At 37.3% G+C, this 22,171-nt stretch overlaps 1 protein-coding gene across 1 annotated transcript; it reads left to right on the top strand.

Annotated features, from left to right (window-relative positions):
- Window positions 1-7: 7 nt before the first annotated feature.
- LOC140154585 (1-phosphatidylinositol 3-phosphate 5-kinase-like) lies at window positions 8-20,294 on the top strand. Its single transcript, XM_072177152.1, has 13 exons — window positions 8-11; window positions 571-736; window positions 1,988-2,083; window positions 2,592-2,803; window positions 3,374-3,559; window positions 8,025-8,060; window positions 11,106-11,168; window positions 12,254-12,433; window positions 14,006-14,109; window positions 16,288-16,516; window positions 17,387-17,548; window positions 19,378-19,452; window positions 19,896-20,294. Exons 1-13 carry the CDS (start codon window positions 8-10, stop codon window positions 20,012-20,014), a joined length of 1,632 nt encoding a protein of 543 aa, XP_072033253.1. The 3' UTR covers window positions 20,015-20,294.
- Window positions 20,295-22,171: the final 1,877 nt, after the last annotated feature.

Here is a 22,171-nt window from a genome sequence, read left to right as displayed (position 1 = left end):
GTAATGTATGGGTAAATCGATTGTTCAGGGGAATTTCAAGCTAGCACAATTATTTCACGATAAAATTTTTTTAACTTCATCGGTAACTATGATTAGACTGAAAAATATAACTTTCATAAGAGCTAGACTTGTGAAAATATACACACATGATTTGTGTCATGGAACATCCGAGGTACCTGTGCCTTGCCATGCCGTTGTGACAGGATCATACACTGAATATATTTATATCAAAAAACAGATTTAGACTAAAAGGTTAACTCTTGCAACACTGTACCGAATCTTGATTTTCGGTGGAAAGTTCAACACAAAATTAGCATGTAATTTTCTCAGTTGTCAACCCAGAACATTGATGACTAAAGTTTTATTCAGATTTCCTTTGACAAATTAAGCGTACTTCTAGCCGTCCAGCGCGTATTATTTGCACAAGGTCCAATGCACACGCTTGATGTCGCGCACGTATACGCAATGGTTAAGCTGTCAAAGGAAATCTGAATAAGACTAGAGGTATCAGGTTAGTCTAAGACTAGACTTGTATCTAAATTCTATGATTTTGTTGGTTCTGTTATACAGGTGTATCTGACACTCCTGATGGGTTCTTTACCTCCTCACCTAAGCCTATACCTAGTGATCATGGCAGTCCAACTAAACCATCTTTACCAAGACAAAGCTCCGATATGAGGTCATTCTTTAAGACGTTACTACCTGGTTCAGGACTCTCACATATAAACATGCCTTAGTAAGTGTGTAATCGTTTACCCCATGTGAACTACTGCCTATTGGTCAAGAAGAGGTTTTCATTATCAATTGGACCAATCAGCAACATTATTAGAATAATTTCACCAAAAATTGGGGTGAATTATTTGCATTCCATTCCATTCTGATTGGTGATTAAAATGAAGATATCATGTAATTGACCAATCAGAGGCAATGATAGATCGGCAGGTAGTACATTTCAAGAGAAAGACCAGCTATCAGCTTGCATGCTCTGTGGTGTGTCAATCATTGTCCGAAACCTTTATACAGATGTTTTTCGTAGTACTTGAGTTTAATCACCATGAGCAATGGGCTATTCCATTTAAAATCCACACTACCCCTGTGGAAGATTTAGCTAAATATCTTCCACAGGGGGAGTATGAATTTCAAATGGAATGAACACATTAAGCAGCTCCATTTGAATTTCACATACCCTCTGTGAAAGATTCAACCTGAATCTTTAACAGAGGGATGATAAGTTTCAAATGGAGCTGCATAATGTGTTCATTCCATTTGAAATTAATACTCCCCCTGTGGAAGATATTTCCAAAATCTTTCACAAGGGTAGTGGATTTAAATGGAAGAGCCCGTTATTGTTAGGCAAAGAATGTAGCCTATATCAAAGGTCATAATGATATCAAGAGTCATTCATCAGTACACTCACAACAGCAATTTGTTGGGTAGTTTTATCAGGTGTTATAATTTTGGTTGTGTGAAATGCAGGAGTTGGGCAGATGGAGCCGATGAACAGGTGACTGAACATGGCTTTTTATCAGGCAGGCACACATTTTGTTATTGCTGTATATTGCAACAGTATAATTATTTCTCAGCATAGTTGCATCGTCTTGGGTCAGCGTCTTGGGATTCGGGTACGCCGACAAGTTAGTTGACAAGATTTTGCACTGGGTCCTTAGGTCACTCTCCACACTCCCCTGTGGAAGATTTTGGAAATATCTTCCACAGGGGAGTATATTTTCAAATGTAATTGGTCAGGGTTAATCATTTTGAAACCCATACTCCCCTGTATTATGGCTTTACCTATATCTTCCACAACTGGAGTGAGTTTTTCAAATAGAAGTTACCCAATTGTCTATTTTATTCAAAACTCGTACTCCCTCTGTGGAAGACTTTAGCTAAATCTTCCACAGGGGTAGTGTGGAATTTAAATGGAATAGCCCAAAGCTTGTTGAACACATTAGTAAGACTTTCATCTTTGTATTGTCCTTGTTTACAGCCCAGCCAATCAGCATTACATGTTACCCCCGTGCACACTAGTACCTGTTGTGATATATGACCAGGAACCAAGCTCTATCATAGCATATGCATTAAGGTAGGAATAATTATTACTGTAATTAATTTTTTGATTCAAAAATTATATGGTTGCCAAGAGTAAAGCCCAAGAACTATCATATTTACTCTATGAAATGCTCCTGGGGCATTGCATTTATGAAAAAGGAGGGGGAAGCGTTTCTTAGAAGTGACAGGGTTCCCACGGTCCTTGAATTTGAAAACACCTTTTCAAGGCATTAAAAGTCCTGGAAATTGAATTTTACCTAAAGTATAATTTTGACCAAATTTGCGGAGTAGAGAGGAGCTGTCACTTTTGCTAATGCATGCCGCATGGAGAGCCGCATCATGATTTTTGTGTTGTGGTAAGTCCTTGAAAATCATGCTTTTGGACCTTGAAACATCCTTGAATTTCAAGGGCTTCTAGGTGCAGGAACCTTAATGAAAACACTCTCAAAATATGACTTTCAGATATTATATCTTTGAAATGTAATACACAAATTCATAACGGATATTACGTTTACATACTCTTATTGTTTTTATCTGTTCAGTTCACAACAATACAAAGCTCAGTTATACGAGTGTCAACAAAAGCCACAGGCATGTGCCGCAGCAGCCTCATATGATGTGACTCCACCTGTTAGCAGTTTAACTAACTCAAGAGATGCTAGCCCGACACCAAAGAGAAAAGTTTTGATTGGAGGTGACGGATCCAAAGGTGTGGAAGGAAAGGAACTCTCCAAAAGGATTGGCCAGCTCACAAGTAAGTAGATGAGCATATGGGGGTTTGATTTTACTGACAGCGGTGACTAGTGGTGTTACCAGATATTTGTGGTGGGGGCATTGGGGGTTAAGTGAATTTCAATTGTGTCAAAAGTCAAGAAAGTTCTGCAGTATTGCTGCTAAAATGGTAAATTTTCAAACAAAAAAATAATGGGGGGACTGGGGAAAGATCTCTGACTGATGGGAGGCATTGCCCACCCCACCCCCTTTTTCATCACCAGTGGCGGGGACACATAATCTTAGGGGTACTTATACATTCTTAGGGGGTACTTATAGCCTGTGAACTCTTCATGTCATGTTAGATCTTATGATGTATCAACTATAAGTGAAATTGACCCCTGCTTTAAGCAAAGTGAATCAAATGTCGATACATGAAATTAGGTTACATAAATGTGACCTAAAGTTGGAATTCTTTATTTTGAAATATGGGTAAAAATAAGAAACACAAAGAAGAAAGGCTGATAAGATGCCATATTTTGGTACACAGCAAGTAATGGAAGTGGTAAAACCATAGAATAATTAACCATCAATTCACATTCTTTTTTTGCAGGAAAGACAAGCAAAGGGGTGCTGTCTTTTTTCCGAGGTGCGCCCCAGACTAACACAGCAGTAGCGGTGCCATCAGCTGTACAGCAGACTAGGAAGGATGAAGGACAGTTCACTAATATTGAAGGGGTATATTACCAGGTTGCTGATGGGGATTCTGTACCAAGCACTCCTACAGATTCAACTAAAGGTATGTCAGACTGGATTGAGTATAGATTATCAACCATTCATGCATGCATGTATGTAAATGTGTATTGTTAAGAGAACTAAGTCACATGGCTGTTTACTGAAACATGTATATCACTATATTGCAGGATAGATATAATGGGCTTCAAAGATTAGGCTATCTTAATTTAATAGTAGGGGTGGGCACTGACCCATACTTTTTTCAGGAAGCAGTTTTTCTATGGCCAAATTTCATCAGGAAAAAGAATCTGTCAAAATAAAAACCACCAGATGAAGATTTAGATCGGGTTTTGGCGAAAATTCAAAATGGCCGCCAAAATGTGTTTTTTCAAAGATTTTGCCACTTTCTGTATAGTTTTAGGCCAAAAGCACCAAGTAATTTGTCTTTCTATATGTTTTGGAGGCCGCTGATTCCATATCTGCCATTAATATAATGCCCATGTGAATTTCTAGATGGTTAAAATTCAAAATGGCCGCCAAAATAGGTGATTTTACCACTATTAGTATAGTTTTAGGCAAAATGCACCATGTATTATGTATTCCTATATGTTTTTGAGGCTGCTAATTCCAAATTTACCATCACTATAATAGCCAAATGAATATTTAGGATAGATAATGGCAAAAATTCAAAATGGCCGCCAAAATCACCTTTTTAGAAAGACTTTCTGCGGACAGTGAGCCTTTTATATTGATATATTGAGTAATGTGTCTTTTTAGGTGTTTTCAATGCACAGACTATGAATCTCTATGATTAATAGTGGCAATAATCACCTCAGATAATGCATTTTATAATGGTACATGAGGCACCATTATGTTAAATGTACCGCACCATGGCATTTGTTTTTTATATTATTGCTAGGCACGACTGTATATGGTGTCAATTGTGTCATTTCAGCATCATAACAGCTCACCATATAGCAGCGCAAAAGCAAACATGAAGCCATAATATCGCTTAAGTGTTGCTGGATCACCGGGTAGTTCAGCTCTACTGCGAGTTCAAGTCTTTCGCAAATCTAAGAAATGGATTCTCTGTGATCGGTAGAATGATATTTCAGTGTCCAAGGCTAAAAGGCAATAAACAATATAAGCAAATGGTGCCAGCCAAATTGAGGCAAGTGAAATAACAGAGGACTGGATCAAGAAGAGTGTCTGATGACAGCATAATCTCTGAGCAAAAGAATTCTCGCTGACTATGACCAAATCTCTACTCAAAAATCTGAAGATTGGTTTGATAAAGTCGGGCAATTCAATTGGGATATGAACGAAAATACTTAGGACATACGTGCAAAAACAGATACCTACCAAAAGTTAACTGGAAGCAGAATTTGATGTCAAAATGACTATAAAGGGCGAAATCTACATGGACAATTGCATCAGGGAATAATTTTTACAAAGCTACTTTCAATGCTATTGTTTCCAACTCATGGATCCGAAAGAATAAACAAGGAGCATCCAAAACCGAATCAGCTGAAAGAGCTAGAGAAAAATGCGAGAATCAGAAAGAGACTGCAGATGTAAGCCTTGAATTTTCGATATAGCCAGTGGTCATTGTCTTTCTCGCTACGCTAGGCCTAGACCCATCGACCATGTAGTCACCTACCTACCATGTTGTTGAGCTTGTGACCAGCAGGTTTTGTGTATCGTTAAGTTCCGCAGTGACAACATTGTCCCTTTTATCGAGCGAGTGTTGGAGATTGAGATAATGTCCTCCAAGCAGCGGGTCATGGCTCACCGACTTGGAAATACATGTGCTAGGTCTCTATTTGACCTCTGTTGTTTGGAAGTGGAAGCAATATCAGCTCTGTTTGGCTCAGGCTCTGCATCATCACTGTCAATGTCACTTGGAAAATCAACATTTTCTTGTTCCCAACTCCTGACCAAAGACAATGTTTACTGTGTGAAATATATGATGCCTGCTAGATCATCCAGACTGACTTCATAGTTTGGTAGGCATGACCATCTATCTGGATTTTATTTACCAGAGATTAACAGAGCTCGGAGCACTTAATGTCATGCTTCTTGTAGTTTAATTGCTGGTATTATATAGGCATTCAAAGTGCTCAACTCTGACGAAATATTAAAGTCAGGGTATACCAACTTGTTTATTGGATTCAATGCATGCTGCATCTGCAGGCTCTTAGCAACACTTTCTTCTTGAACCAGTCCTCTGTTAGTTCACTTGACACAATTTGGCTGACATTTATTATTTGCGAATATTGGCTACTGTCTCTTTGACACTGAAATATCATTCCACCGATCACAATTCAAGCATCCATTTCTGAAATTAGCGATAGACTTGAACTTGCCTTCCTCATTTTAGGGCTGATCTACCCGCTAACCCAGCAAGACTTTAGCGATATTGTGGCTTAGTGTTTGTTTTTCAGCTGCTATGGTGAACCTGAAATTACACAATTGACATACAGTTGTGCGTACTAAAAAACCTTGGTGCAGTACATTTGTCATAATGGTACCTCTTGTACCATTATGAATATATTATCCAAGGTCAGATATTGCCACAATGATTAATCATATTTGATTATTATCGAGTAGAGATTTATAGTCTGCGACATGAAAACACCTAAAAAGACATATTTTTATTACTCAATATAAATGGGTCCCTGTCAGCAAATTCTCTAAAAAAGGTGATCTTGGCGGCCATTTTAAATTTTTCAATCTAGATATTCATATGACCATTATATTAATGGCAGATATGGAATCAGCAGCCTCAAAAACATATAGACGTATATTACTTGGTGCTTTGGGCCTAAAACTATACAAAAAGTGGCAAAATCTTGAAAAAACACCTATTTTGGCGGCCATTTTGAATTTTAGCCATCTAGATATTCATATGGCTATTATATTAATGGCAGATATGGAAGCAGCGGCTTCAAAAACATATAGAAAGATATATTACTTGGTGCTTTTGGCCTAAAACTATACAAAAAGTGGCAAAATCTTGAAAAAACACCTATTTTGGCGGCCATTTTGAATTTTAACCATCTAGATATTCACATGGCCATTATATTTATGGCAGATATGGAATCAGCGGCCTCCAAAACATATAGAAAGACAAATTACTTGGTGATTTTGGCCTAAAACTATACAGAAAGTGGCAAAATCTTGAAAAAACACATATTTTGGTGGCCATTTTGAATTTTCGCCAAAACCCGATCTAAGACTTCATCTGGTGAAATTTTTTTTGACAGATTCTTTTTCCTGATGTAATTTGGCCATAGAAAACTGCTTCCTGTGTAAGTTTGCAGAAAAAAGTCCTTGTGTGCCCATCCCTATTAATAGTTTGTCTCAAAGCCCTTCCAAAGTTGAAACACTAATGCCGAATGCATTTTGTTTTGTTTTCAATTTTTTTGTAAGTGACTTTTTTTTATCAAAATGTGGGAGGGGCTTTTTGACGAAAATTTGCTGGGGAATATGCACGTGCTGTGTGCAAGATGAAGAAATGTATTGAGATTTAGGACTAATGCTATTTTTATGTCTGACGATGTCAGTAGTGAGATGTTTGAGGTGGATTTTGAATTTTTTTTGTAAAAAAACAGTGGAAAATAAATGAAATTTACTCAATCCAGGTGGAATAACGTGCAAAAAGTGGTCGATTTACTAATGCGCATGGGGGGCTTTGAGACAAACAATTAAATTAAGATGGCCTTAGGTGTATCATTACTTTCATTGTTGACATTAGTCCCTTGTTCTTATTCCCTCATCCCTACTGTTTGTGTTAAGGCCACCAACAGCTGGCCTATGATTAATATTTGTGATATAATACAAGCGTTATGGCAAATTATTTAATATTGATATTTTATATATTTTTGACATTTATCAGTCCTCGAAGTAAACTTTATATATCTAATAATATGTACTTAAAGTGTATGTAGCTGTGAGGAAAAGCCATCCATCATATGAAAATTTTGACCTTTCATATTGAAGATATACATTTTCCCCCCAAAACACCCAACATTTTTTAGGTCTACGCAGGGGTGTAGCAAGAGCCTTGGGAGCCCATGGACAAGGAGCAGTGTATGGCCCTTTTAGCATCTGCTTTGTCAGTCCTTATTTCATTTTCACTTTTGCTTGGGGCTTCTGGACCCATGGACTTTGTCCACCCTGTCTACCCATTTGCCACGCCCCTGGTAACAGGCATTAGATGTGACGAAATGAAATATTTCTCCCAGGCCCGTAGCCAAAGGCCCAAAAATCGCTTTTTTTATCCAAAAGTCCCATTTATGAAATAAAAAATAGAGGTTTTATGCCTTTTTGGTCCAAAAATAGCCAAATCCGCACCCCCAGTCCAAAAAGGTCCAAATTTTGAAGAAAAAAAAGGTTCACTTTTTCCAAATCAGCACCCCCCAAAATAAATCCTGGCTACGGGCCTGATTTCTCCATATGTCAAATCTTCACATGGTTTGTACACAATGTGCTTTTGTTTTTTATTTTGAACCATGCTTATATCACAGATAATAGTGTGATGGATCTACAAAAGCTAGCAGAAGGTAGGAATGGAGTGTTGACTAATTGGTTGCTTGATTCATTAATTATTGGGTTTTTGCTGTAGATATTTGCATCTAACAACTATCACAATTTTTTCACTCTCTGTCTCTCTCATTCTAACATAGAATAGTTATCTTTTCTTAAGCATGATATTGATTTGTATAGTCATACACAATACTGTGAATCAGTGGCATAGCCAAAGGTAGAGGGGGCAAAGGGGGAAGCTTCCCCCTGTGGGAAGACTTTCCCCCCTGTGGGATGCTGGCCACCCTGATATTTTTTTGTACCCCCCCCCTTAAAAGTTGGCTTCCCCACCCTCTGAAAAAGTGCTGGCTACGCCACTGCTGTGAATAAGAAAACAAAGACAAAGTGTTACACATTTGAAATTTGTATTTTTGTGGGTTATCCTTTTTATCATTTTTAAGAAGTGGTCAAACATTTGTCAAATTCCCAGATACCGAATGTGATTGGGACAGCCAGGGATAAACACCCTACTCTTTTCAAAACTGACTGCAATATATACAATAGGTATGACTCTCTATACACAAGACTGACAGCTTAACATCCCCTCCACATGACGGAGTACTCTTATGGTTCATTTACCTAACTCTAAATGGACCATGGAGGAGACCAGATGTCTGACTTTAATCGGCAGATGTTGCCAAGTAAATTCAGTGTTTTTAAGGTTGGTCTGAACCATGGAATTATGGAAAACATTTTAGCCTTTTAACTTCTAAATTGTTGATCTAAAGTGTATACAAGTAAACATATTTCGAATGGAAATTACCCTACAAATCCTGTGGTGACGTCAGATTTATGTAAAAATGCTTACTTTTGGAGAAAATCATCAAAAAGTGTGATTTTGACCCAAAAATTTACGTGCACCGTAACTAATTATTTTTACAGTAAAAAATGTTTTCTTTTTGATTTTCAAAAACTAGGTATGAAAATCTAGGATCCGTTTTTTTATTTTTTTGAATTTTGACCATCTTTTAAAAATATTCGATAAAAATGGTGGAAATTTGACAGTTTCAGCCTAATTTGGGCAATACTGGTGTATATTTTTGTTTTTTGACGGAAATTTAAAAAAATGAAAAAAACGGTCACTAGAGGAAAAGGAGCTGTACACGATAAGACCAAAATCTTACCTTTATTTTCTATAATGAATCTGTTAGCTTGCACAAAAAATTGAAAACATGCACGAAAATGAACATGTTTTAATCGCCGTTTTGTATCAAAAGTGGCAGTAGACAGCAATCAAGCAACCCTTGTTTTCAAATGTGATAATCTTGATTCCTGTAATTCATGCAGCTCGTAGTCGTAATTAAAATACAACTTCCGCACACGTTTTACGAAAATCCAAGCAATATTTTCCATAAAAAAGAGGAATAACTGTTCATCAAGCCGTATGAATTTCCCGGCCGGACATGTCTTCAGTCAGAGAAGTTGTTTTTAAGTCTCATGCGAGATACAGGGGGGTGAATCGCACGCGCAGTTATTAGTAGCGCAGAGGAAACGCGGTCAGGCTTGTTATGCGTTTTGCGTCGCCGGGCGCAAGGCAAACATACTGCTACCCGTTTAGCAACGAGATTGGCAAGATTTCCGCCATTGACCATGTGGACGATTTCAGATGGAAAAGGGTGAAATACCATATTTAAAAATGATAGAAATTTGGTAAAAAAATTTAAAACCTAAAATTTTTCAGTTTAAACTTTAAGTACACAGATTAATGAATATAGAATTCAAGGAAAGTGGAATTCTGCATTTTTAAAACATGCCTTGGTTCAGACCAACCTTAAGTCAATACACCAGCTAATCTCCACCGCCTGGGATTGAACCCAAGACCTCATACACCAAAGTCGAGTACCCTAACCATTTTCGATAGGTTTCCATGTAAAAAAAGGTAGGAAAAAAAGGTACAGGAGTCGGCGTTGTGGTGCAAAATATCTCTATATTTAAGATATGTAAAAACATCAAAATTGATAACCTGCCCAAAAGTGTCTCCTTTTGACATGACACGTCACATTTATACACCTGGGTTGAGATTTAAAGTGTCTTACTCAAGGGCATAACACAACGGCATTGCCAGGGCTCGAACCCGCAATCTTCCGAGTATGAGTCGGAGCTGAACTATGAAATAATTATGTTTTTGTAGTGTTCTCATCTTGGGATATTTATTAACTTTTGTTTGTGTTCTAAACTTTTTACCTTAATTCTTTTGTCATACTAATTAGCTAATGTACATTTTCTACTAGACATATAATTGTAATATCATATCATCACCCTGCTAGTTTTGAGAAAAAGTGCATAATATTGTTCGAGCATGCATATAAACATATTTTTTTCACCAATCTTTAGACTTCAAAATAGAAGGAATTGTTAAAAACGATTAGGGTGATGACTGATGACATAACTGATGCATGAAAGAATTAATCTTTTTCTTTCTTGTGACCCCAGACAAATTGAAACCTAAACCTCTGACTTTGTTGTATGCGGTGAAGTTAACAGACATAGCAGCAAATTTTAAAAAGATCCAAACAAACTAGTCCTACTTTTCCAAAAATGTTTACGTCTATGTGCACTTTACCGCACAAACTTATTTAACTGAGCGCTAACAGCTCAGAAATCACACCCTTGCTGTATTCGTTGAAATGCTTCTGTTTCCCCGCGCATATTCACTGTTGAAGTGATGTAATAATTGGATTAACTACCATAGCAATAGGTACGAAGAACGATATAATAACAAATCGTTTGTACCCATTGCTACGGTAGTTAATCAGATCATTACGTCACTCTGACAGCGAATAGTAACCCCGTGTCCGCCTGTCAAAATCACCATGGACATGTGACTTCACCTAACAATGCCGGTCAGGGATAGGCGCTCAGGGGTCTAAGTATTATTCTATGGTTGTGATCATGTATCATGTAAAGGCAGTCAGAAATTCTGACATTGTCTTCTAATGAAATATTTTAAAAAAGTGATTTTTTTGCATGCCTTTGATATTTTTCGTTTGAAATTTTTCCATTTCGAATTCTTTTCTTTACAGAAGACTTTGATTTTGATGCACCACCTGGCAAGAACCTGGAGACCAGTCCACATATAGAATTGCGTAAGTTGTTTGCCTTTATTTGATTTATTTTGTATTTTATTAGAACTTGTTTTGCCTGGGATACAAAGCTCCATGATCAACACTGTTTCCAGTTTGGCCCAGGGGTCACACAAAATACATGCATCAAAATACAAAAGAAATACATTCCATAACAATTTCATAGTTAATAATTACACCATAAAACACACCATACAATACCAAAATAAACATGTGTGCTGGCCGGCTGCAGTGCGGCAGTATCTGCAGGTCAAATGGGCTATTCCATTTAAAATCCACACTACCCCTGTGGAAGATTTTGGAAATATCTGCCACAGTGGGAGTATGAATTTCAAATGGAATGAGTACATAGGCAGCTCCATTTGAAACTCACCCTCCAACTGGAAGATTCAGGTTGAATCTTTCTTAGAGGGTGTATGGAATTCAAATGGAGCTGCCTAATGTACTCATTCCATTTGAAATTCATACTCCCCCTGTGGCAGATATTTCCAAAATCTTCCACAGGGGTAGTGTGGATTTTAAATGGAATAGCCCAATGTGTCTTATGTGGAATCCAAGGAGCAGAACACTGACTCAAGGTCATGGATGAAATTGGGCAAACAGACAAAAGACAAAAGCTACTAGCTGCTAAAAGTAGCCAACAGAAAGGACTTTCCAACCATCCAGCTCCCGTGGCGTGGTCAGGATTTTCTCCACACAGCACCCAGCAGCACATGTGATAAAATGTCAGCCCGCAGATAAGGTCGGATGTCGCTAATAATGATTTTGAGATATTGGCAAAGAAAGTGTTAAAATTCTTTTGTTTTATATTGTTTTCAACGATTGATCCAGGTGACGTAACTTCGCAAAAAAAAGTCGTATCAACATGGGGTTTTCAGTTTCTAAAAGCTCTAAAGCAAAATGTCCTCTTTAGAAACATGTGTAAAACTCATTTTCGACCAGAGTCGACATGTGACTCATTTCCCTTGATCATGTCACAATTTCACAATTTTTTTTCACCACTTTCACATATAATTCGAGCTGACAAAAGTTGTCAAGTTTGTTGTAATTCTATAATCATAGTTTTATACCCTTTTTTCAATCTACAGAGTTCTCGGATCAAACCAACTCACAGTTCTTCTGTCGGGTGTACTTTGCGGAACAATTCCGTCTACTGCGAAAGACAGTCTTCCCAAGTGGCGAGGAGACTTACATCCGTTCCTTATCCAGATGCGTCACTTGGCTTGCAAGAGGTGGAAAATCAGGGTCCAAATTCCTCAAGACAAGGGGTTAGTTAAAATGATGTTACGTACCTATTTGACCCTATGCCACGTTCATCTGAAAACAAAGTTCCATTGCGGGTTGTGTGTGACTTATTTGTACACCTTTTGTGCACTCTTCGAACCACATAGCCAATCAGAAAGCCACTAGAATGGAAAACATTCCGACTCATTGGGTAAATACAGTGAGAGAAGCATGGAAAACAAAACTGCCCTTTTGCACCTGGGTTTGCACAGAGAACCTTGTTTTGGTAGCAAGATGGCAAATCTGTGCAAAGGGTCAATTGGGGTCTGAAAATGAAAGTCATTTGAAATTTCTTGAACTGCTCACCTCGTTATTGCCTTTGATAATAACACCATCCAATCTTCCAGTCAGTTATGAACATATGAGTAAGAAAAAATGAAAGGTGATAATAAAAGAAACTAAAAAAAAGTGATGTATTGGCAATAGCTGCCTTCAGTGATTTTTATTATCATTGTTGTATTTTATATACTGTCATTTAATATTTCACGGTACTTCTTTGTTTTATGAATGCACATGGAATTGTAATATTGTGATAACACTTAAACAGTAATTTACAATATGTATTTTTACAGTGTATCTCATCACAATATTAGATGACAATAATAAAAGGTCACATAAGGCAGCCATTGCAAATGTGTCAGTATGTGATACAGGTAATTCATGATACAGCTTTCTACAACATGTATCTATGCACTGAAAATATGGTTTCAATAGGTGTAATGTAATGTAAGATGGAAGGTTGTGTCCACCTCTGGCCTCCTTTTAGAGAATAAGCGATAGGAATTTTTATTTTGCCTATCCTCTACCGTGTGATAGGACAGGCAGGTCCAATATTTTGAGTAGTGGATGCCGGCGCAGCCGTATCCACTACGATAAAAATATTGGACCTGCCTGTCGCTCTATCATAGGTAGAGGATAGGCAAAATAAAAATTCTATCGCTTATTCTCATTCTTAGTCAGTTAAATATTATTTTAATAACTGTAAACAAATTTTTTAAGCAAAAACTAAGTTACCGTCATAAAAACTCCCCTTATTATAAAATGAACGAAACTTGTTTACAACTTCACGTATTCTGTTGCGCGTATTGCTAGCGCGTTCGCGTATTCCGCACTAGTCTACGCATCCAGCGCGATACATACGTGCACCTCAATACGCGTGTTATGCATTATCAAGACGCATGATGACGTGGGGTCGTCTACGGCCTGATAAACGGCACCCGAAATCATGCGATTGTCCAATCAGAAATGTGTCTACAAACTAGACCACTCCCACTGACTAAGAATGCCCTTTTGGACGGCTCCGCCATGCCTAATTAGTGACATGTTAATTAACTTATTCACTTTAAGAAATTTATTAATCTAAAAATAATCTTTGGCATGGAATAAACTTTGGCATGGAAATAAAATATCTATCTATGTTTATATGCAAACCATTATTGTATACAAGTTTTGATTTTTTTTTATACAACCTTTTTTTAATTTTTGCAAAGGCATTTTCTTACATAATTTCTTTAAGAAATAAATTCCATTTGTGTTTTTGTTTGTTTCATTTTCAGATAATCGTTTCATACTGAAGCAGATATCTCGTTTTGAGCTGCCGTCCTTTCTTGAATTTGCTCCTCATTATTTCCAGTACATTCAGAAGGCTTACACAGAGCAGGTAATATATTGGGCGATTCCATTTAAAATCCAGTCTCCTCCTGTGGAAGAATTTAGAAATACGTTCCACAGGCGGAGTATGAATTTCAAATGGAATTAGCACATCAGGCAGCTCCATTTTCATACACCCTCCGAGAAAGATTAAACCTGAATCTTAATGGACAGTGAGTTTCAAATGGAGCTGCTAATGTGTTTATTCCATTTGAAATTCATACTCCCCCTGTGGAATGTATTTCCAAAATCTTCCACAGGGGTAGTATGGATTTTAAATTGAATAGCACATTACTACAAAGGGTAAGGATAGATCACATCATTTCTTGTGGCATACCATAAAAACTTGATAGTTCGCATATGTGCTTACTATCAAGCGCTTTTGAAAACATGAAATTGTACCAAAGTCTGGCCCTCTACCAACTAAGCTAATGGGGTTGAGACACAAATTTGCAGGTTTACTTGTTCGTATATAACTATGTGTATCGATGATTTGCTTAAAACCCTTTACAATTTTGTAGATGGGGCAATTCATGTTTACATGTTTTAGAAGCGCTCAATAGTAAGCACATATGCTAACTATCGAGTTTTTACGGTATACAAATAAAGATGGGCTATAGAGGGTCATCTCTTCAGATCATGCTGGGCGATTAAATTAGTTTGATACAAATAATGTGTACTGATCCCATTTTGTGAAACAAATTGGGAGAAATGTAGAATCCATGGTGCCCAAACAAAAAGTGTGTGAAGTCCAAGATGATACCATTATCCAAATTGACAAAATCCTTAAAATTATTCATTTTTTGGCAATTTTGATTTTGGTGTCTAATTGGGCAATTCCATTTGAAATCTATACACCTCCTATGGAAGACATGACCTTAACCACCCACACAGGGAGTGTGAATTTCAAATGGGGTTACCTGAATGGGTGACTCCATTTGAAATCCACACCCCTTGTGTGACAGATTCAGGTCATGACTTCTTTAGGGAGTGTATGGATTTCAACTGGAATAGCCCATTGTTTGCATTTTGTGAACCTGATAAAACCTGGGCTGTAGATACAACATTTTTTCATGCTACAAAATTGCATATATATTACCAGATCTGTGGCGGAAAAAAAATTCTGATCCAAACAATCCAAACCCACTCACAGGCCTGTACAGGGTGTCCCAGAATGATTTATACCGAGAAAGATGGAATTGTTTATGTATGAATGGCATATTTATTGGTCATATTGTTTTGCATTTTAAAATCTACATATATTTAGCCTTCTCAGATTTTTTAGATTTTAAAAATTGGACGTTTCTAGTAGAAGTTAGAGAGGACTGTGTAAAAATGGTGAATTCCAAGTTTTGACAAGACAAGCTATTTTGAAAATCTGTAAAATTACTAACCGTTCAGCACAAAGTAATGTTCTTATTCTACTAAATAGTCAATATCTATTGTTTATTTATGATGTTACGAAGCAATAATTGTATGGAATAAAGAATTTGCTACGCTTGAGTGACCTTAAACTATTCTGTCTTTGGCGGCAGTTTTGAAGACAATTATTGAGGTGTGTGAGTTCCATCATTTGAAATGCCGGCAGAGATGGATTTTTCATTAAAGTATAGATAAGGTTCGTCCTTAGTATCACAGCATGCATTTATGTCCACAGTATATTGGCAAACCCACAGCTACGTAACGAAGAAGATTAAAATTTACTGCGGAGGATCCTTGAGGAAGTTATATCCTCTGTAATAATGACATTTTTGGGTAAAATTTTTGGTAAAAATCACATAAAAAGTATGTTTTTCAACCTAAATATCTGATGTCATATTGAAATGTTTCACTTAATCCCATATCAAGAATAATTTCGCATTGTAAGCTCTACATCTGTGCCAAATTTCCTATCAAAGAATGTAGGATTTCTCCAATATATTGCACAGTGCGGCTGGACGATGGTGATAAACGATCCATGTGTTATGATGCCTTTGCAATGCAGTTTTCGTCCATTTTCAGTAATAACAATGTCACGCCAAAACGAATCAAGCTATTTCCATGAAAGTCACAGAATAAGTAGGAGACATGTGTGGCATTGTATTGCACTTATTAAAATTAGTTACACTCTTGGCTATATATTTTTGATATTTTGTTCAAACACGGTATAAATCATTCTGGGACACCCTGTATTATTATGAATTTGCAGAAGCCTACAGCACTTGCCAAGATTATAGGTGTATACAAGGTTGGTTATCGCAATCCGGTAACGAACACAGCGCAGAAACAAGATCTTCTAGTCATGGAGAATCTCTTCTACAAGCGCAAGATGTCTCAAGTCTTTGATCTCAAGGGATCTATACGTAACAGACATGTGAAGACGACGGGACAAGACGTACAGCCTGATCTGGTTCTTATGGATGAAAATTTACTGAAACGTAAGGCAATAATGAGTATGGGTCAATTTAAAGAGTTTATTCATGTTAACCCCCTGAGCACTACCTGCCGATTTAACAGTGCCTCTGATTGGTCAATTACATGATATCTTCACTTAGATCACCAATCAGACTGGAGCTTTGCAAATAAATTCACCCCAATTTTTTTGTATGGTGAAATTATTCTAACAATGTTGCTGATTGGTCCAATTGATAATGAAAACTTCTTTTCAGGTAGGTAGTTCTCATGGGGTTAAGGCACATCCAACACTATAGACGAATCCAACGAGCCAAGTCATGGTCAGCATTTGGTCGGCCATGACGGGTCCCCGCATGCACCACACTGGTGTAGTGACTGCCCAATTGGGTGGATTAAAGCCGCTTAAAAATCAATGTTAGATTCTTTTGTGTTGTAAACTGTCATCATTCTTTTGTCTACGTGTAACACAAGTGATAGAATGCAGTTTAAAATACCCTCCAAGGCCGCATTATTTCACATTTTATGTGACATTAAGCCGACGGGGACCCAACTTTGGCAGCCATTAAGGTATAGGAATGTGTGAATTTGAATTTGTCTATACAATGCAAACATATAAAGTTAAATTTCTATGAACATTTGTGCTGAGACGAAAATATTTTCGTCTCAGCATTTGTGAGCCTCTAGCTTGATTTCAAAGCATTTGAGGATTTCTTAAAATCCACAGCAAATTTTGAGATATCCAACCAAGCTACAAAAATTGAATTTAAATGATCTAAGGATTCTGTCCAAATCACAATGATATGTAATCACATCTCAACATTTTTTCAGATGAATGACAAGTTTATACAGTTTTGCCACATACTCTAACCCGAATACAAATCTTGTTTTTCCAGATATGGTTGATTCACCTTTGTACATCCGAGCCCACAGTAAGACAGCGTTAGCCTTTGCTATACATTACGATGCTACATTCTTAGCCAGTCATCTTATCATGGATTATTCATTACTTGTTGGCTTGGATGAAAACTCTGATGAATTAGTAGTTGGCGTAATAGGTAAGTTATTCATGTACATATGAGCACGCAGTAAGACAGTGTTAGTCTTTGCTATAGACCCTATGCAATGAACCAACCAGAACTAAATAACAATTGAAATGGCAGAGAGACAGGTCTCTAGATCGGCTTCACAACCATTCATACCTAACACCTGTTTTATTATCATACGAATTGGCCCATGGTACCTTATGGAGGAAAGAATTTAATTTACATGAGGACTGGTGACTCTTTCATGAGTGATTGTATTGCATATAACCCTCTATACAGTGGGCTCTTCTTCTTCCGTATTAGTGCCTCCCTCATATGTATGAGTATTATCGCACTGCGTACAGACAAGCTGTACTTATTTTTACTCTGGAACCTTGAGTAGATGAGTGTATTTTTGAAGTACAGTCAACAGTACCGGGATGATCCCCTGCTCTTTTCGAATAGCCTGTGACGTTCTTTAACGTGCACACTGCATTAATGTCAGAAATACATGTACACGGGACCGACGGCTTAAAGTGCCCTCCAAAGCACTAAGAAAGTAGAGTGAAGTGTCTTGCTGAAGGACACAAAGAGCCAGCCGAGCTCTGGCGAACCTGGGTTTCGAACCCTTGACCTTTGGATTCACAGTCCATCGTCTTCCCTCGCTCCCCTCTGGCTTTAACTACATTTTCGGCAAATGAGTATTTCAATGGAAATCACCCAATTGACCTTTTCGGTAAATCCCATAACCCTTTGCGAGTACACCTGAGAACTCGTCATTTGGCCTTGTCGGCGCAGAGCGGCGTGGCGCAGAATGAGCGAGTTCTTAGGTGTACTCTAAAAAGGCTTATGGATTTACCGAAAAAATCAATTGTCTATTTTATTGAAACCCATACTCCCTGTGGAAGACTTTAGCTAAATCAGGGGAGAATGAGGATTTCAAATGGACAAATCAGTCAATAGAAGTGGACCAATTTGCCACCATGGGTTCAGTAGACTAATAGAAAGAACAGAGGATACATTAAAACATCCACTGAATGAGTAACCCAGGCAAAAGAAGAAATAAAACAAACACAACAAAATGATGGAAATATATATAACTAGATTTCGCGGTTCTTGGGTTGGGCGGTTCTCGTGATAGGCTTATCTCTAATTACCCAACACCCTTTACCCATAATACTTGTCCTGACCTTTCAAACTACTACGATATACGTCTCTCAATTATTAAGACACAACTTAATCAACTCTGTTTTGTAGCTGTGACGCTTACTTCGGTACCCATCATCTGAAAACCCATCGTTCGCCTCTTCCAAGCCCTTTCCTGCTACTACATTGGAGGACCCAAAATAGCAGAAATTCTAGTAGTGTCTGGATGTAGGCCGTCAATTCAATCGGGAGAAATTTGAACGCAAACAGGTTCTATAGGCCATACCATAACTGATGATTTTTATGTTAATCATGTCTTGAAAATAGGCCTATTGGTCCGATGAGATGCACCTGTTAGTCACACTGTAATGTTTTCCGATACGCGATGCGGTACTTTGTGCACACCCCAGTTGATACTCTGCGATAGCATACTACAAGCACGCGATATCGCACTGCGCGAATGTGATAGCGCACGGACGGACACTCTGTGATTAGTATTATGATGTGTGGAATTTAGAGTTGATGGTTGGACCCTGGATCTCCGATTGCAGTTGGAAGTGTTTTATTGACCGTCTATGCAGAATAAAGGGTAGCTTACTTCATTAAATGAAATATGATATCTGTACTTTAATTAGCATTGGGTTAGATCTTATACTTCCCTTATTGTTTTTGACAATATGGTCTAATGTTTATCTAATGTGTTACTTTTGTTTCAGATTACATTCGTACTTTTACATGGGACAAGAAGTTAGAAATGATTGTGAAATCATCTGGCATAGTGGGAGGCCAAGGTAAGGTTTGCTTGTGTTCTACTTTTTACCAGGGAACCGAGGGCAATAATCGGAATACAGTATTTGTAAATAAACATGTTGAACTCCGTCAAATTGATTGTATGAACTATGTGTTCATTACTATGGGTCTTTATGTTATATGTCCATGCGTGAAGCCCGGGGCGTGAAGCTACAAGATTTTCAACAGATCGATATTGATGTATATATAGGTGCTGGAATGATTAAGCAATTGTCATACCTCATTTGTACAGCCTGCAATTAAAAGAGGACATACGTGATAGTGAAAACTAACATTTTGTTTGGAAAAAATAAAAAGTCTTATTTTTAATGCAAATTGCACATTATTGCTTTAATTACACATACAGTAAATAAAATGGACATCAGCACAATTAAATGGGTAATTAATTACTTATTATTTTGGTCTTATTATTTTATTTTGACAGGGAAAATGCCTACAGTGGTTTCACCAGAATTATATCGCACCAGATTCTGCGAGGCAATGGACAAGTACTTCCTGTTAGTACCTGACCGATGGACTGGACTAGGCCAGTTGGAATTCTAAATGTATTTATAGTCAGGTGAAGTCAGTAACTTATATGAAGGTATACATTAAGTTTTGAGTGTTGTGGGTGCAACTTTCAACTTTGAGGCACAATGGCTGCACGCACTATCAATCATATGGGGATGAATGCGGGCCAAAGTCCACTTGATCAGTAGTGGGACAATAGCGGATATTGGTAGCATAGTGCCTCTTAAAGGAGTATTTTGTGATCCTAGCATCCTCTTTTTATGACATTTTCAGTTATATCCACTAAAGAAGCTTATTTTCAAACTGTCATTTGATGCCGATTTTATGTTTGTGAGTTATGCATGATTTATGTTTTACACTGCACTGTGTTGTAATTTTGTTCTGTTATCCAGAACGTAATACAAATTTGATGATATTTTTGCTTAACAAATTAATTTGCAAGTAACTTGTACATAAACATTATGTAGCAAGAGGTTTCTAGTGGTATAAAAATCTCAACTTTTTTTGAGAAAAGTGGGGGGATGAGGCTGTGGATCACGAAATGCTCCTTTAACTGAACTTGTACATGTGGCATGATTCCCAGGATAACAGTCTTTCTCGATGTGGACAACATTCCAATTCTCCGTGTGGACAACATTCCAACTTAGAAACAAATTGGGTTATGCACGCCACAACTCTCCAACCCACACACAAGGTAAAACTTATTAATCCAGCATGATGGTGCTATTTAATTTGAAACCATGCACAATGTGCATATACATACCTGCCAACTACTCCGATTTTCGCGGAGTTACTCCGATTTCCTGAGTTATAAACCCCGAAAATCGGAGTACTCCGATTTTCTGGAGAAAAAAAATTTTAAAAAAAATATTTTTTTTTTTTTTTTTTTAATTTGTTTTAAATTTCTTTTCCAAAGTTTTCGGCGACTTTGGAGAACCACTGGACCTATTCTGAAGTGCTAGGATCATTCACAGTTAATTTAAAAACAATTGGAAAAAATTACAAAAAAATTACAGTTTGTTATCCTTAATATGCAAACCACTAACTAATGTTTACCTCTTCATCTAGCACATATTATAAAATGCATGGAAAACCAATGCATGTATAATATTGTGATAGATGAAGAGGTAAACATTAGTTAGTGGTTTCCATATTATAGATAACAAACTGTAATTTTTGTAATGTTTTCAATTTTTTTTTTCAAATCATCTGTGAATGATCCTAGCACTTCAGAATACGCCTAGTGTTTCTCCAAAGTCAACAAAACTTTTGACATGTTTTTCAACGAATGATCGTTATGTACAAAAGTATAGGAAACTGCATTTTTAAAAGCACATTTTCTATGTGAAGGAAGCATATTTTTCAAACTTGTAAAAACAAGTCCCAGAATGTTTTTTCACATTTTTTCAGTCATCAAATATGTGTTGAAATTGTTGCCAGATATGGAGTATAAATCACTCCTCAAATGCAACCTTCAGAATAGGTCTAGAGGTTCTCAAGTTGCCAAAAACTTTGAAAAAATTAAAATAAAATGGGATTTTTTTTTTAAATTTTCACCTTTGTATTGTGCATCATATCAATGTCCTATCAGTCACGTAGGCCTTGTTATAAAGCCAAAAAATCGCTTCAACGAATGATCGTTATGTACAAAAGTATAGGAAACTGCATTTTTAAAAGCACATTTTCTGTGTGAAGGAAGCATATTTTCAAACTTATAAAAACAGGTCCCAGAATGTTTTTTCAAATTTTTTTCAAAGGTTGTAGTCATCAAATATGTGTTGAAATTGTTGCTAGATATGGAGTATAAATCCCTCCTCAAAGTGTATAAAAGCCTAGGGCTTCATTTTCACCTTGTTGTTTTTCTATAAAATGTGTCTAATGTGAAGGGGCTTATAAGGGTTTTTACAGTGTAGAAACCCTCTAGCTTTGGGGGGCTTCGCCCCCTCAACCCCACACCCCACCAAGGGCTTTTAAGCTGGCCCCTGGACCCCCGCCGTCGTCAGAGGCGATACTACGGGCGCGAAGCGCCCTACGTTCGCCATGTACTCTGTTTTCTAGGTTTTCAATGTTGGCAGGTATGCATATAGAGTGCAATGTGCTATAAGACATGATTAGTTCTACATGTATGCTTCTGGCAAATTTAGTTTTCAATTTTTGTGAATACTATAGTTTTTGGGTTTTTTTATTGAA

This window comes from Amphiura filiformis, chromosome 6 (assembly GCF_039555335.1).
Source record: "Amphiura filiformis chromosome 6, Afil_fr2py, whole genome shotgun sequence".
Lineage (NCBI taxonomy): Eukaryota > Metazoa > Echinodermata > Ophiuroidea > Amphilepidida > Amphiuridae > Amphiura > Amphiura filiformis.
Note: the sequence above shows the minus strand (reverse complement) of the source record. Positions and strands in the feature narration are given on the sequence as shown.